Here is a 16,961-nt window from a genome sequence, read left to right on the forward strand (position 1 = left end):
ACTAGGGTACTAGCTGTGCAACCCCAGATTCATCTCACATCATTCTTATCCTTATGGCTGCTCTCCAAACTTCCTTTTGGCTCTGTGAGGGATTTCCAGGAGCACCTTATTAAAAATGGAAGATTTTATTATAAAAGATAAGCCATTATTGATCATTCACTTTTCTAAAAAAACACAAATGTGAGAATAAAATAAAAACACGCTAGACTCACTAGCCCCTGCAAGACAGAAAGCAGCCCTGGACAGAGAGCCTCCTTATTACATACCTAATGTCTGAACTCACACATTCTAGGGTTTCATGTTTTGTTACCTCTTGCAAAGGATAGGAAACTGGCTAGAAAATTCATGTAAAGGAAGGTCACAACTTTAAAGCTATCTGACGCTAATGACTTGTATAATCTAGTTTGCAGCTCTGAGAGACAATATCAAATAAGCATTGTCAAATACTACTCCCACCTAACCTTTGCTGTCATTGTTCTTTGAAATTATCTTTGGGATTGGTTATGTTCTCTCACTGTAGCTTTCATTTATCTCAGAGCACACACCCTAATGTCCATGTGCAGTCTCCATGCTCAAGTATTCCAGAATACAATTTTCTGGAGTCTAACTTCAGTTGACACCTGACTCCAAATTACAAATCTACCTCCAGCCAAAAAGAAATGAGAAATTAGTTTTTAAGGGCAATTAGCAAATATATTACAAAAATAATTTCAGATAAACGCTATGTGACAAATGGTGCTGTCAAGTCCTCTTATGTGAATACTAGTCATTGTTTGTCTTGAGAAAATGTGTGCAGTGGAGGATATCTTCTTGGCATATAAAAGGGGAAGATTTCTTTCTTCCCTTTAGTAATCTCTTTAGGGGATTGCCTGTGGTGTGCATTACATTCTGGTTGAATATTCAGAAATAAAAGTGTTTTCTTTCTCTTCTATTTTTGTGGCGAGGTTTTCTGAAATAGCAGGAGATTTTGCTTTTAATTCTATTTCCCCAATAGTAGCTCCATTAATTTTTTTCATGAATCCCTCATGTAATTGACTCTAGGAAAGATGTTAGGGTGGTAAATTTTCTTATTCTGTAAATATTTGAAATTCAGGAAAACCCCCCCATCAATAAATTAAATGAAGCATTGAAGTAAAAAAGAATATTCTTAACAAAGCTTATATTGAAAATCAGGTTTCCACAGCATATAGATCTAAGAAACCTGGGGGTACCCTTGTCTGTTTCTCCTATTCTCCTCTTTCAAAACCATTTCCTTTCCCAGGCTGGATAATTACAATAAAAAATAGAGTATGTGTTCCAAATTATCGAATGCTTCTTCCTTGTGTATGGAAAATCTGGGATGACAACCAGTGGTCTGCCATTTTGTGTACGAGAAAAAGAGGTATGTATGTGTGGGAGTCGGAAGGAATCTTGGTATACTATTATAACTAACCTCTCTCTTCCTTATTACCTTCAGAAAAAAAGAAAAACAATCAATCTAACCTAAAAGTGCCCCCTCCTCAGTGGCCTCAGCACATTTTGCACTACCTAGAGGCTAGCAGCAGGGGACCAGAATGTCTTAGCATTGTGAAAGAGAGACCACATGGACAGGGTGCTTAGCCAGTGAGTAGGGCTATTGTTGACTTCCCACCAGTATGAATGAACAGATCCTAGACCCTAGTTGGGGCAGCCTGAGCAGACACAGCCTGGATGCTGCTCCATGTGTGGCTTAATTAGTTCCACTATTGTCTAAAAGAGTCTTTGAGTCCAGAGAGCCATGGTAGGGTGAGTTGGAAATCAATCTGCCCATTGTAATTTAGGGGAAGGTTAGGAATTGCTTTCAAGCTTCTGTTTTACTCAGGCCGCTAGATGGAGAAGCTGAGCTGTGGAAGTGTTAGCTATCAATCACTTGTGTAAAGTAGCATGAAAGAGCAGGATATTTATAATAGACAGATTTACTGCTGTAAAACTGACTCTGGACTATAAATAATATATCTCCTCTCCATAAATGAGTAGAGCAACATACCCCCACACAAAGAAGCCCAGATAACAAATCTTTGAATCATAGATTCACTCTATTCTTCTCAGTGTTTAACTCCAGTGCCTAACACGTGTAAGAAACTACATTTCTAACACATGTAAGAAACCACATTTCTAACACATGTAAGAAACCGTATGTGTTGAATTGGAAATAAAAGCCTGGATATTTGTAAGCAGATGATAGGAAAATCAGAGAACGTTTGGGTTGAGATCTTTAAATTTACTTTCCTATCCTTTGGCATTGCTGTAAAGAATTAATGACCAATGACCGTTTTGCTATATCCTTTGAAGATCATAGAAAAGTATAATTACAATAAGTATTTGTTGAGAGCTTTCTAATAATCCAGTAATTCTGTTAAATGCTTTAGATACAATTTCTAATTTCTTCATGTAAGAATTCTGTGGAATAAATACCATTTCCTCTTTGTTGTAGATGAGAACACCAGGCTCAAGTGACTTGCTCAAGGATATCCCAATAGGAAGTGACAGAGCTAAGATATAAGTTCAAACGGGGTGTGGATATATCTATTTGTTGTCCTATTTAATAAGTACTCATAGAAAGACGTCTTAGCTTGACTTTGAAACCTGGTCTACATCACTCCAATGTGTCAATAAGGAGCAGTATATTTGCATGTAGTGTGTCAAGGCTTCCCAGTTCTTACGCAGTTTTCACAATCTGGGCTGGCCTCAGCACAAGGCACGTTAGAGACCTTTAGGGTAAGAGTGAGTGATAAGAGTGATTCTAGATACTCCTGCAGTTTCAAAGGCCTAGATGGGATAATTCTAGCCCTAGCCCTAGCCCAAGCCCAGTCACTTTCTGGCAATGGTGAAATGAGGGAAGGGAATTAGGAGAACTATTTATACAGAAAGAAAATTATTTTGGGGCATTTTATTATGGGAAAAGAAGTGGTTTATTTAAGATTTCTTACAGAACCAGGAGTCAAATAGTTTAGTTAAGACTTCCCTATTCTGCTTCCCTTTAAAAGAGGGCAAAGGCTGCATGGTGAGAGAGTACTGAGGAATCTTCCTGAATAGAACTTTCTACCTATATACTTTGTGATACAGAATATGAGCTGATTAGTGGTCCTAGCTAATGTCAGATAGTTGTGTGTTTGAAAACTGTAACTATTAATTGCTGCTATTCCATATAAAAAAGTATTTTGTTTTAAAGAGGAGATAACAGAGTTTCAGTAACTCTCTAGGTGAACGTTGGGGTTGGACTTTTGCTTTGTGGTGAAGAGATTTCAGCACATAGCTCCACTGGCTTTGCAGGAGCCATGGTAATCCAGAGATGATTGCCTAGAAACAGAATGGGAACTTTTTCAGTTCACTGGGAATGCCCTCCTAGCTGTAACCACCAGGAGGGTGGCACAGCACTTCTCTGAGAATAAATGACCCTTGGGAAGAATGTTTCTTCATTTGCAAAGTTTCCTGTTTTTCATTAGTAAAACTAATATAGAATATGGAAGATAAGTCAAATATCTGCAGAAAAAGTACAAACCAGGTTTAAGCATTATAAAAGTTAAAGAATAAAGCTAAATTACAAAAATATTCAAGGGTCAACAGACCAAGGAAAGCCTTTTATATAAAAATTTTAAAAGCAGACAATATTCTGGGCATTGTAAGCAAATAAACAGCTTTCCTCTGAAGAGCCAAATGAAAGTGAGCTCTAAGAACCTTCCTCAGCCAAAGTCTGTACATTACATTCTTTCAGGTAAAAGCAGAGCCCTAGGCACACAACCCACCATGCCCTGAAGATGAGGCTGGTTATATACATCATGCATGGTACCAGGATTTTATATTCCTGTGTCTTGTGTAGTGGCCTTTTCCCACAGGGAGATGTTTACAATCCAGTACACAAACCTAGTCCATGACATTGACAATAACTAATATAATGGAGTGTATGCAATACTTCTTCAATGGCTTAAATTTCCATGATAAAATCTAAATAACTTAAAAAGCATTACACTGATTGTGCTTGGAGGATTTAAATCCATGTCATCATGCCTAGCTGTGTGACTTTGAGCAATCTATTTGCATGCTCTAAGCCCCATTACTTCCTTGGCAAAATGGGACTAATGATGGTACATACCTCCCAAAATTCATATGATGACTGCATAAGCTAATGAGGGAAAAGCACTCAGAATAGCATATCAGAAGACACATTAGGCTCTCTGTAAGTAACATTAGGCTCTCTGTAAGTAACAGCTACTGTTGGTGGAGAACACTTCTTCCCTCTGTAGGTGCTTGCTCTAGATCAAGGGCTGAACTCTCCATTGCCTTTATATTGCTGCCCATCTTCATTTTCTCATTTGTTCTACTGAAGTGCGGTGGTTTATTTGGTTGATGTATTTGGAAGTAGAGCCTGGACATTCTGTGTTAATCCCCTTCTTCCTGATACTTTTTGGAGTAAATTTACTCTTAGAAATCTTGCATTTTCTACTGTTCTCAGCTATGCATTAAGCTTAATGACAAATGCCTACAGCAGTCAATCTTTTCAGTTCTAGGGAAAAGAAGGCAACCACCTTATCTAATGTCAGCTCCATCAGTAATAATGGTGAGCTTGTGAATGTTTTAATCTCTATCTGCTTTAACCCTTTATCATAATTTTCAGTTGGTTCAGAACTCAGGAGAGGAGGGGTACTCATTAATGGGGTTCCTTAAACACTTAACAGCTGTCAGGTAATTATCACTGGGAAAAAACTGGTTAAGGTTAGTTTTGGAGAGAAGTGGTAGCAGTTTGATTTGACTTTGTCAACAGAAACAAACCAAGTTGTCTTTTCCACAAGGACACTTTTGTGACAGGAGTTGCCATACTTGGCTTCTAAAATGTGCCCACCACCAGTTATTTGGCATAGCATTCAGACTTCTAGACCCCCAGGTGGAAGTCTGACTCTGAAGACTTATCTTTAAATATTTTTTTTTTTTTTTTTGGAGACGGAGTCTTGCTCTTTCACCCAGTCCAGACTGCAGTGGTGCTATCTCAGCTCACTGCAAGCTAAATTTTTATTAATTCTTCAGATATCTATTTAGGGCTTACCATATTAGGGGGATATGTGTTATAACTTGTTTTCAAATCTCTGCTCTGCCTCTTCCTAGTTGTAAGATTTTCAGTTTACTCATTCATAAATTGGGAATAATTGTACTTACCTTATATGATTGTTACAAAATGAGTTCATCATAACTGTATGGCATGTGTTGTATGCCTAACATACAGAAAGCATGCACTAATTCTTCACTGTTAAGACTGTTATCTAAAATTACATACTAGGCATTGTGCTTGTTGCTGTGAGTATAATGGTGAATAAAGTGATTACTGAAAGTTTCACTTAGGGCTAAGTTGCCTGATTCAGTCTGAATCAGTTTTCATTCCTCACTATTATAATTCTCTGAGAGCTACCGAGACGAGTGAAGTACAATGAGTGACAAAAATCAATACTTGGATCAAGAACAGCATTTAAACTATATTTTAATACATTTTATTTTTCATAAAGTGAACCAAACCATTATTGCTGTAAGAGCAATATGCAAAATATCTAGATGGCTATAAACTTATTTTCTGGCTTTAAGACTAAAATTTACTCTAAGATTTTCTAAAATGTTTTGTATATTTAAAATAACAAATATTTTAAATAAGGAAATTTTGCAAAAAGTATATATGTTGAACTGCTGGTTTCAAGGTCCAAATTTCTTTTCTGCTTAGCACCAAGATCATCCACACAGTTTCCAACTTGAAGTTGCTCCTTCTTGATGTAGGGAAGTGTGTTTCTGCAGCAGGAGGCCTCTCATAGCCACAGCATTAATACATGCTTTGGTCTTCTTAACAGCTTACTCTTTCCTAATAGAAGCGGAAAGAAAAAACAAAAACATAGAGGGCTTTTGAATCTTTCAACATTGACTTACAACCCAGAATAAGATGTACTAGAGGGTCGATTTCACTCCCATAAGACACACTTAGTCATTTTTGTTAAGGCCAAGGAAGGAAATTGAGCAAGTGAGTGTGAATCCCTTGTCACTCATAGAGTGGTGGCAGAATGATTTAACCTAGGAGTCAGAGTCTGAGAAGCCACTGAAGCGTGCTAAAATGAACAGGCATAGTTTATGGATTGTCAGGAGGAGGATTGTCCATTATGAGAAGCATTGACTTAATCCATTACCACTCATTGAGCTTCAGTTCTGACTATAAAAACCCCCTTCATCAAACCAGTATTGCTGAACGTAAAGGGTGTTAAGAAGAAATAAATAACTTTCACATAATTTATATTTCAATAATGTTTAATAGTTTCATAATCATGCTTTTTATTATAAAATCAATAGAACCGCATAAAATAAGAGAAGTGATCAAAACCACTCCTACTCTCATCCTTCTAATTCCATAATTAAATAACTTGTATTGATCTTTTCTAGACCCTTTTCATGTTGAAAGATGTATATATATTGTATGTTGCATATTTTGCCTTCCTCTTCATATTTTACATTGGTCTACACAACCAACCCTTTTAATGGTTGCACAATATTTCCTCATATGGATGTTCTGTAGACAATCTCGTTGTTAGACACTTGGGCTCTTTCTTTTGTCATTAGAAGTAGTAGTGCCTCGGACATTTTGTACACGTTTACTGTAAGAATAATTTACTTTGGGTTAATCCCTAGAAGCATAATCACTAATTCAAAGTGTGTGAGCATTCTTATAACTTTGTTACAAGTTGTTTTTACTCTTCTACCAGCAAAATATGAGAAAACCAATATCCCTCAGTTTTCATCTATTTCCTCTTCTGTTTCAAAGGAAATAGATGTTACCAATGAATAAAAAAGTTGTCAATTAAAAAAGCAAATGTTAATAATTTTTTTAAATTCTGCATTTCTTAGATTACTATTTTCTCCATTGTTACGTATTGTCTTTTACTTGAATTGCTTATTCATAAGTTTGCCTCTTGAAATTACAGTGTTTTCCTAATCATGTTGTACACATTAGTCCAAAGTAAAGATATTGATCTTATTGTAAGCAATTAATTCTTTTTTTGGACCATTCTTGAACTGCTTTTATTATTATAGGATTATATAAGAAACTGCTGACTTGGGTGTCCTGCCAAGAAGATTATCAATCTCCAGCACCTCCTTGTATTTCCTTCTGCTTTCTATGACAGTATTACTTTTTTGAGGTAAAAGAGATTAATGCATTAAACATTACCTAAATCATTCTGACTTAAATTCAATATACAAAAAAGAGAATATCTTCTGATAATATATGAAAGTATTCTTTGGGCAATAATAAAAAAAATCCTTTTCTTTCCAATTTTTATTTTAGATTCCAGGGATACATGTGCAAGTTTGTTACCTGGGTATATTGTGTGATGCTGGGCTTAGGATTCAAATGATTCCATCACCCAGGTACTGAGCATAGTAGCCAGTAGTTAGTTTTTCAACCCTTGACCCCTCCCTCCCTGCCCTCTGTAGAAATCCCCAGGGTCTAATGTTGCCATCTTTATATCCATAAGTACCCAATGTTTAGCTCCCACTTATAGGTGAGAACATGCAATATTTGGTTTTCTTTTCCTGTGTTAATTTGCTTAGGATAATGGGTTTCAGCTGCATCCATATTGCTGCAAAGGACATGATTTGGGTCTTTTTTATGGCTGTATAGTATTTCATAGCATATATGTACCACATTTTCTTTATTCAACCCACCACTGATGAGCACCTAGGTTGATTCCATGTCTTTGCTATTTATTGTAAGTGGTGCTACGATGAACATGCAAGTGCATGTGTCTTTTTGGTAGAATAATTTGTGTGTGTATATATATATATATATATACACACATATATATATATATACACACATATATATATATATCTCCAGTAATGCCATTGCTGCATCAAATGGTAGTTCTGTTTTAAGTTCTTTGAGAAATCTCCAAACTACTGTTCATAGTGGCTGAACTAGTTTACATTCCCACCAACAGTGTATACATGTTTCCTTTTCTCTGCAGCTTCATCATATCTGCTGTTTTTGTCTTTTTAATAAGAGTCGTTCTGAATGGTGTGAGATAGTGTCTCATTGTGGTTTTGATTTGCATTTCTCTAATGATTAGTCATGATGAGCACTTTTTCATGTTTGCTGGCTGCTTGTACGTCTTCATTTGAGAAGTGTCTGTCTATGTCTTTCATGCATTTTTAATGGGGTTGTTTTTTGCTTGTTCAATTGTTTAAGTTCTTTATGGATTCTGGAAATTAGGCCTTTGTTGGATGCACAGTTTGGGAATATTTTCTCCCATACTGTAGGTTGTCTGTTTATTCTATTGATAGTTTCTTCTGCTGTGCAGAAGCTCTTTAGTTTAATTAGGTCCTACTTGTCAGTTTCTGTTTTTGTTGCAATTGCTTTTGAAGACTTAGTCATAAATTATTTGCCAAGGCCAGTGTCGAGAATAGTGTTTCCTAGGTTTTCATCTAGGATTCTTATGGTTTGAGGTCTTACATTTAAATCTTTAATCTATCTTGAGTGAATTTTTGTATATGGTGAAAGGTAGGGGAAAGAATGAAATAGTTTCAGTTTCATTCTTCTGTATATGGCTAGCCAGTTATTCTAGTACCAGTTATTGAATAGGGAGTCCTTTCCCCATTGCTTGTATTGTCAACTTTGTTGAAGATTAGATGGTTGTAAGTGTGGGGCTTTAGTTATAGGTTCTCTATTCTGTTCCATTGGTCTATGTGTCTGTTTTTGTACCATACCATGCTGCTTTGATTACTATGCCTTATAGTATTGTGATGCCCTGGCTTTTTTTTTTTTTTTTTTTTTTGAGACAGAGTCTCGCACTGTCGCCCGGGCTGGAGTGCAATGGTGTGATCTTGGCTCACTGCAACCTCCGCCTCCTGGGTTCAAGCGATTCTCCTGCCTCAGCCTCTTGAGTAGCTGGGATTACAGGTACGCACCATCAAGCCCAGCTAATTTTTTGTATTTTTAGTAGAGACGGGGTTTCACCATGTTGGCCAGGCTGGTCCCAAACTCCTGACCTTGTGATTCATCCGCCTCGGCGTCCTAAAGTGCTGGAATTACAGGTGTGAGCCACCACACCCGGCTATTTTTTTTCTAATTCTGTGAAAAATTATATTGGTAATTCAATAAGAATAGTGTTGAATCTGTAGATTGTTTTGGGCAGTATGGCCATTTTAACAATATTGATTCTTCTAATCCACAAGCATGGAATGTTTCTCCATTTGTTTATGTCATCTGTGATTTCTTTCAGCAGTATTTTGTCATTCTCCTTATAGAAATCTTTTACCTCCTTGGTTGCATGTATTCCTAAGGTTTGTGTGTGTGTGTGGATATTGTAAATGGGAGTGTGTTCTTGATTTGGCTCTCAGCTTGAACATTGGTGTGTGGAAATGCTACTGATTTTTGTACATTGATTCTGCATCCTGAAACTGCTGAAGTTGTTTGTCACCTCCAGAAGCCTTTTGGTAGAGTCCTTAGGGTTTTTTAAATATAAAATCGTATTGTCTGCAAAGAGAGATAGTTTGACTTCTTTTCTTTTTTGGATGACTTTATTTCTTTCTTTTGCCTAATTGCTTTGGCTAGCATTTCTAGTATTATGTTGAATAGGAGTAGTGGGAGTGGACATCCTTTTCTTGTTCCAGTTCTCAAAGGGAATGGTTCCAGCTTTTGCCTATTCAGTATGATGTTGGCTGTGGGCTTGTCCCAAAAATAATAGGAGCTTGATGGCTCCTATTATTTTGAGGTGTGTTCCTTCAGTGCCTAGTCTGTTGAGGCTTTTTATCATGAAGGGATGTTGGATCTTATCAAAAGCTTTCTCTATGTCTATGGAGATGATCATATGGTTTTGTTTTTGATTCTGTTTATGTGGTGAACCACAGTTATTGATTTGCTGGATGTTGAACCAGTCTTGCATCCCAGAAATAAAGCCTACTTGATCGTGGTATATTAACTTTCTGATGTGCTGCTGGATTTAATTTGCTAAAATTTTGTTGAGGATTTTCACATCTATGTTGATTGGGAATATTGGCCTGTAGTTGTCTTTTTTCATTGTGTTTTGCCAGGTTTTGATATCAGGGTGATGCTGGCTTTGTAGAATGAGTTAGTGAGGAGTTCCTTCTCATTGATTTTTTGAAATAGTTTCAGTAGAATTAGTACTAGCTCTTCTTTGTATATCTGGTAGAATTTGGCTGTGAATCCACCTGCCCTTGGCTTTTTTTTTTTTTTTTTTTTGGTTGGTAGGTTCTTTTTTATGGATTCAATTTTGGAACCTGATATTGGTCTGTTCAGTTTTTCAATTTCTTCCTGATTCAATCTTGGGAGATTGTGTGGTCCCAGAAATTTACCTATTTGATATGGTTTGGCTGTGTTTTCACCCAAATCTCATCTTAAATTCCCACATGTTGTGGGAGAGACCCGAAGGCAGATAATTGAATCGTGGGGGCAAGTCTTTCCTGTGTTGTTCTCATGATAGTGAATAAGTCTCACGAGATCTGATGATTATATAAGGGGGAGTTTCCCTGCCCAAGCTGTCTTCTCTTGTCTGCCACTATATGAGATGTGTCTTTCACCTTCTGCCACGATTGTGAGGCCTCCCCAGCCACGTGGAACTGTAAATCCAGTAAACCTCTTTCTTTCGTAAATTGCCCAGTCTCAAGTATGTCTTTATCAGCAGCACAAAAACGGACTGATACACCATTTCTTCTACATTTTCTAGTTTGTGTATGTAGAGGTGTTCATAACAGTCTCCAAGGATCTTTTGTATTTCTGTGGGATTGGTTATAACGTCACCTTTGTCATTTCTGATTGTGCGTATTTGGAGCTCTCTTTTTTTTTTTTAATCTAGCTAGTGATCTACTGATGTTGTTTATCCTTTCAAAAAAACCGACTTTATTTCCATGGATTCTTTGTGTGGACTTTTATGTCTTAATTTTGTTCAGTTCTTTTCTGATTTTAGTTATTTCTTTTCTTCTGCTAGCTTTGCAGCTCATTTGTTCTTGTTTTTCTAGTTCCTAAGGTGTGAAATTAGATTGTTAATTTGAGATCTTTCTAACTTTTGAGGTAGGCATTTAGTGTTATAAACTTTATGCTTAACACTGGTTTTGCTGTATCCCAGAGACTTTGGTATGTTGTGTCTCTTTCATTTATTTCAAAGTTTTTTTTGATTTTTGCCTTGATTTAATTGTTTACTCAAACATCATTCAGAAGTCAATTGTTTAATTTCCATGTAATTGTGTGGTTTTGAGAGATCTTCTTGGTATTCATTTCCATTTTTATTCCACTGTTGTCCAAGAATATGGTTGGTATGATTTTGATTCCTTTGAATTGATTGAGACTTGCTTTATGGCTGAGCATGTGGTCAATCTTGGAATATTTTTTGTGTGCAGATGAGAATAACATACATTGTGGTTGATGGGTGGTGTATTCTGTAGATGTCTATTAGGTCCAAGTGTTGAGTTAAAGTCCAGAATTTCTTTGTTACTTTTCTGTCTCAATCTGTCTAATACTGTCAGTGGGGAGTTAAAGTCCCTCACTAGTATTGTATGACTATCTAAGCCTTTTCATACATCTAGAAGTATGTGTTTTATGAACCTAGGTGCTCCAATATTGGGTGCATATAAATTTAGGATGATTAAGTCTTCTTTTTACATTGAACCCTTTATCATTACATAATGCATTTCTTTGTCTTTTTTACTGTTTCCTATTTAAAGTCTGTTTTATCCGATATAACAATAGTGACCCCTGCTCTTTTTTGTTTTCCATTTGCATGGTAGATCTTTCTCCAGCCCTTTACTTTGAGCTCATTGGTGTCATTATGTGTGAGATGGGTTTCTTGAAGGATAGGTCTTGTTTTTTAAATTCAACTTGCCCCTCTATGCCTTTTACGTGGGGGTGTTTACACCATTTACATTCAAGATTCATATTGATATGTAATTTTGATCCTATTGTGAAGTTGTTAGCTGTGTATTGCGCAGTTTCTGTTGTGTTTTTGTTTTATATGGCCTGCAAGGTATGTACATGGGTGAGTTTTTGTGGAAGCAGTTGCCATTCTTTTCTTTCCTTGTTTAGAACTCTCTTAACAGTCTCTTGTAAGGATGGTCTCATGGTAATGAATTCCCTTAGCACTTTCTTGTCTGGAAAGTTAATTTTCCTTTGCTTATAAAGCTTAGTTTGGCAGGATATGAAATTCTTGGTTGGAATTTTCTTTCTTTCAGAATGATGAATATAGATCCCCAGTCTCTCCTGGCTTGTAAGGTTTCTGCTGAGAAATCTGCTGTTAGCCTCATGGAGTTCCCATTGTATGTTATCTACCCTATTTTGCTGACTTTAAAATTTTTTCTTTGGCATTGACCCTGGACAGTCTGGTGACTATATGTGTTGGGGATGTTCATTTTGTATATTGTCCCTAGGTTTTTGTATCTGGATGTCTACATCTCTAGCAAGATTAAAGAAGTTTCCTTGAATTATTTCCTGAAATATATTCTATAGGTTGTTTGACTTTTCTCCTTCTCTAGGGAATGCCAATAATTCATAAGTTTGATTTCTTTATATAATCCCATATTTCTCAAAGACTTTGCTCATTTTTAAAATTCTTTTAAACTTTATTTCAGGCAGAGAGGGTTAGTTCAAAAGAGTGGTCTTCAAGCTCTGAAATTCATTTCTCTCCTTGGTTTAGTCTATTGATAACATTTTCAATTGTATTTTCAATTTTTTTAGGTGAGTTTTCCAATTCCAGAAGCCCTGATTGATTTCTTTTTAAGGTGTTTATCTCTTCTTTCATTTCCTGGATTGTTTTAAGGTTTCTTTGTGTTGATTTCCAACTTCATCTTGGATCTCATTAAGCTTCCTTATAACCCACGCTTTGACTTCCTTATCTGTATCTCTGAGTTTACATTTTGGTTAGGGACCATTGCTGGAGAGCTAGTGAAATCCTTTAGTGGTGTTACTACATTCAGATTTTTCATGGTGCCAGAATTCTTGCATGGGTTCCTTCTCATCTGGAGACACTGGCACTTCTAATTTTTGTAATTCTTTTCATGTGAGTAGAATTTTCCTTTTTTCCCTTTAATAATATTATTATTTGTTTATATTTTATTTTTTCCCTTCCCTTTTCCCCCGCTCCCTAGGGGGTATGACCATAGAGAATGCTGTTTTGGCTTTGCTACTGTAGCTCTATGTCTTAATAAAACTTTTGGCAGGTTTTATATTGGGCTGTGCAGTTCATCGTACAAGCCTATAGATGGTACTTACAGTAAGAGCTGGCTGTAGCCAATGTGTTTAGGTATATACTTGACCCGTGTTTACTGGCAGAAACTATTGTTTTAGGCAATAGGCTAATTCCTAATATGCACAGTGGTCTGAGCTCCCTGCTCAGCCTTGAGGGGATGGGGAGTAGGAGCCAAAAAGGTTGTGTCTTGACTGGGCAGGTCTGTCTGCTGGTCTCTTGATAGCAGGCACAAGCACCAGTGCCAACAGAGAATCCAGTGAGTGTCCACCAGGTACTCACTGGTGTGCCTGGGCATGGAGTTGGGAAACCTTGGCTCTGAGTTCTCTGCACAGGGATGGGGGCAGCCTAAGCTCCTAATCTAGAAGAGTGGGTGCTTCAGATGCCTGAGATCTGCTTGTGTGTGGAGCAGAGATGGCCCCCCTGCACCAAGATCTCTGCACAGGAGGGGTAGGGTGACTCAGGCTGCTGGCCCAAGGAAGCAGGTGCTCTGAATGCTTGGAGATCTGTGTGAGCATGGAGCAGAGAAGGTCCCCCTGTACCAAAATCTCTGCACAGGAAGTGGGGGGAGCAGTTGGGTCAGGCTGCTGATCCAGTGAGTGCATAATCTGAATGCCTGGAGATCTGCCTGGTCATGGAGCAGAGAGTCCCACTGCTTCATGATTCTGGAAGGGTGGGGTGGCTCAGGCTGTTGAAACAGGTCAGTGGGTACTCTGAATGCTGGTGATCTGCCTGGGCATGAAGCAGAGAGAGAGTTCCCACACACCAGCATCTCTGCACAGAAAGGATGGGGTGGGTCAGGCTGCTGATCCAGTGAGTGAGTAATCCAAATGCCTGGAGATCTGCCTAAGTGTGGAGTAGAGAGAGCCCTGCTGTACCATGATCTATGTGCAGAAAGGATGGGGTGGCTCAGGCTCTTGAACCAGGCAAATGGGTGCCCCAAATGTCTGGAGATCTCCCTGGGCTTGGAGCAGAGAGAGCCCTGCTGCACCACAATCTATGTCTAGGGAGGATGGCATAGCTTAGGCTGCTGAACCAGGTGAATGGGTATTCCAAATGCCTGGAGGTCTGCCTGGGTGTGGAACAGAGAGCCCCACTGTACCATGATCTGTGTCCAGAAAGGGTTGCATGGCTCAAGCTGCTGAACAAGGCAAATGGGTGCTCTGAACACCTGAGATCTGCCTGGGTGGGGAGCAGAGGGAGCCCCACTGCACCATGATCTGTGTCCAGGAAGGGTGGGATGGCTTAGGGTGCTGAACAAGGTGAATGAGTGCTCCACATACCTGCATTTCTACCTGGAGGTTGAGCAGAAAGGGCCCCACTGCACCACAATCTCAGGGGAGCAGGGTAAGGCACCCAGCAATGGCACATACAGATAAGTTTGTGGTTGCCCAGCTGGCCCTGGCTGCAAGTCTCACTACCCAGAAGAAATTACAGCTGTAGCAGTTTTCCTCCTACCCCAGACTTGCAATGGGGAAAAGCACAATTCTAGCACCTACTGTTGAGGCACTTCCCACCATTCTGGCAGTGGAGGCTCCTACCCTGCTCCAGAACAGGGTGTTCAATCTCTGGCCTGAGACTAAAATGCCTGTATAGCCACGCTGCTGAGTCACCCAAGAATGACTGACTTTTTATGTGACCGGATTAAAAATGGCATCCTGCTCTCATCCCAGGTCTGGGAAAATGTGTACAGCTTTCTCCAGTGCCTTTCTCCTAAGTTAACTCGAGGGCTAGGGAGAAACAAAGTGGTTTCCCTTGGCCTGGGTTGCATGGCTCTCCAGTAGAAAGATGAGTCACAAAGGGAAGCTCTCTACTTCTCTCATATACTGGGGCTTCACTCACTTTTATGAGGTAGATACTGTCATGGGAGTGCTGTTTGCCAGTGTTCTTCTCTCTGGGATCTGGGGTGTCCCTCATGATTCCAGTGGATTCCCATCTTCCTTCTTGAATTGTAGCTCACAGAGATAATTTTTATGCACTATCTTGCTATTTCAAAGTGGCTGAGGCACATTGAAAGCCTCTAATCTGCCATTAAATTCATCTTGCAAATACTTTTTCATAGGGTATTTTAAGCTTTTAAATCTACTTTTAAATATGGCCATATTTTAAAATATGGAGGTGGCATGGAAGAAATATATATATATATATTTTTTTTTTTTTTTTTTTGAGATGAAGTCTCACTCTGTTGCCCAGGCTGGAGTGCAATGGCATGATCTCGGCTCACTGCAACCTCCGCCGCCCAGGTTCAAGCGATTCTCCTGCCTCAGCCTCCTGAGTAGCTGGGATTACAGGCATCTGCCACAGCGCCTGGCTAATTTTTGTATTTTTAATAGAGATGGGGTTTCACTACCTTGGTCAGGCTGGTCTTGAACTCCTGACCTCGTGATCCACCTGCCTTGGCCTATCAAAGTGCTGGGATTACAGGCGTGAGCCACCACGCCCAGCCTGAAGAATTACATTTTTAAAATGGAGATAAACCTATTTATCTGATGGCTTTTATTTTTTAACTTAGTGATACGATTTATGTAACATAAAATCATATAAAGCATACACACACAAGTATTTCCCGATAGACACATTTTGAACAGTTAACTGTCAGACTGTCCTCCTCATTGTTCCCCAAAGGTCTTGCTTTCTTTTATCCTCTCTTGTGAATATCCTCTTCCTTTCTTTACAAAGACTTTGCTCATTCTCACAGCCAGCCATTTCTGTCTTGAATTCCTTTAACTTCAGCTGGTGTTATCCACAGTGTATCTTTTATGGTAGTTTAATTGCCTTCTGGTAGGTTTTGTCTTCTTAACTAGAACATAAACACTTGAGAAGTGAAGTCATAACTTATCTTTTTATATCTTCCAACAGTACATGGTAGCCTGAAAAATAACCTGCTAAATTGAGAGCAGCCAGTGTTGCATGTGAGATTAAGTGGCAGTATATACAGAGGAAACCAGAATATTATGAAGTTTTCAGAAATCTAGATAAAGGAGTCTTATTTTGAAGTTAATTCTCTAAATTACAACTTAGAAACACTGTAATTAGAAGAATCATCTGACTAGTGGAAAGAGCTATAATTCACACTATCACATAAAGGGCAAGTAACTTTGGCTTCAGTCTGTATCTCCAGGGACAGATGTGCTCCTGATCCTGTTGAGGAAACCAGAGTGGCTTACCTGACTTTCCTTAGGTTTATTCTAGGGGACTCCTTACAGTTGAACTTTGTCCCCAGCAGGGAGCAAGGCTGGGGACTCCTGGCAGTGGCAGCACTGTGTGCTCCATCCTGGGATTCAAAACACTTTGTTACTTGATGTCATGATAGGCCTTTTGAAGGGGGCCTGCCCCTCCACACCTGTGGGTATTTCTCGCAAGATGGAGATGAGAGACTGAGAAAAGAAATAAGACACAGAGAAAAAGTATAGAGGAAGAAAAGTTGGCCCAGGGGACCTGCACTCAGCATAGGGAGGACCCGCACCGGCACTGGTCTCTGAGTTCCCTCAGTATTTGTTGATCACTATCTCTGCCACCTCGGAGAGGGGGATGTGGCAGGACTATAGGGTAATGGTGGGTAAAGGGTCAGCAGGAAAACATGTGAGCAAAGGACTTTGTGTCATAAATAAGTTTAAGGAAAGGTGCTGTGCCTCAATGTGCATGTAGGCCAGATTTATGTTTGACTTTACACAAACATCTCGGTGCAGTAAAGAGCAGTATTGCCGCCAGCATGTCTCACCTCCA

At 38.8% G+C, this 16,961-nt stretch overlaps 1 protein-coding gene and 1 long non-coding RNA gene across 2 annotated transcripts in view; one reads left to right on the forward strand and one right to left on the reverse strand.

Annotated features, from left to right (window-relative positions):
- The first annotated feature begins 4,520 nt into the window (after positions 1 to 4,520).
- LOC134809584 (uncharacterized) overlaps positions 4,521 to 16,961 on the forward strand; it is a 63,112-nt gene continuing 50,671 nt past the window's right edge. Inside the window, exons 1-3 of the long non-coding RNA XR_010155705.1 lie at positions 4,521 to 4,576; positions 7,075 to 7,181; positions 7,328 to 7,410. This is a non-coding gene — a long non-coding RNA (uncharacterized LOC134809584). The remainder of the gene's footprint in view (positions 4,577 to 7,074; positions 7,182 to 7,327; positions 7,411 to 16,961) is intronic.
- The window catches only part of SLC9C1 (solute carrier family 9 member C1), a 137,972-nt gene continuing 137,409 nt past the window's right edge, over positions 16,399 to 16,961 (reverse strand). The window contains 1 exon segment of the mRNA XM_016941634.2: positions 16,399 to 16,509. Coding sequence (XP_016797123.1) covers positions 16,399 to 16,509 — 111 coding nt within the window.

This window comes from Pan troglodytes, chromosome 2 (assembly GCF_028858775.2).
Source record: "Pan troglodytes isolate AG18354 chromosome 2, NHGRI_mPanTro3-v2.0_pri, whole genome shotgun sequence".
Classification (NCBI taxonomy): domain Eukaryota; kingdom Metazoa; phylum Chordata; class Mammalia; order Primates; family Hominidae; genus Pan; species Pan troglodytes.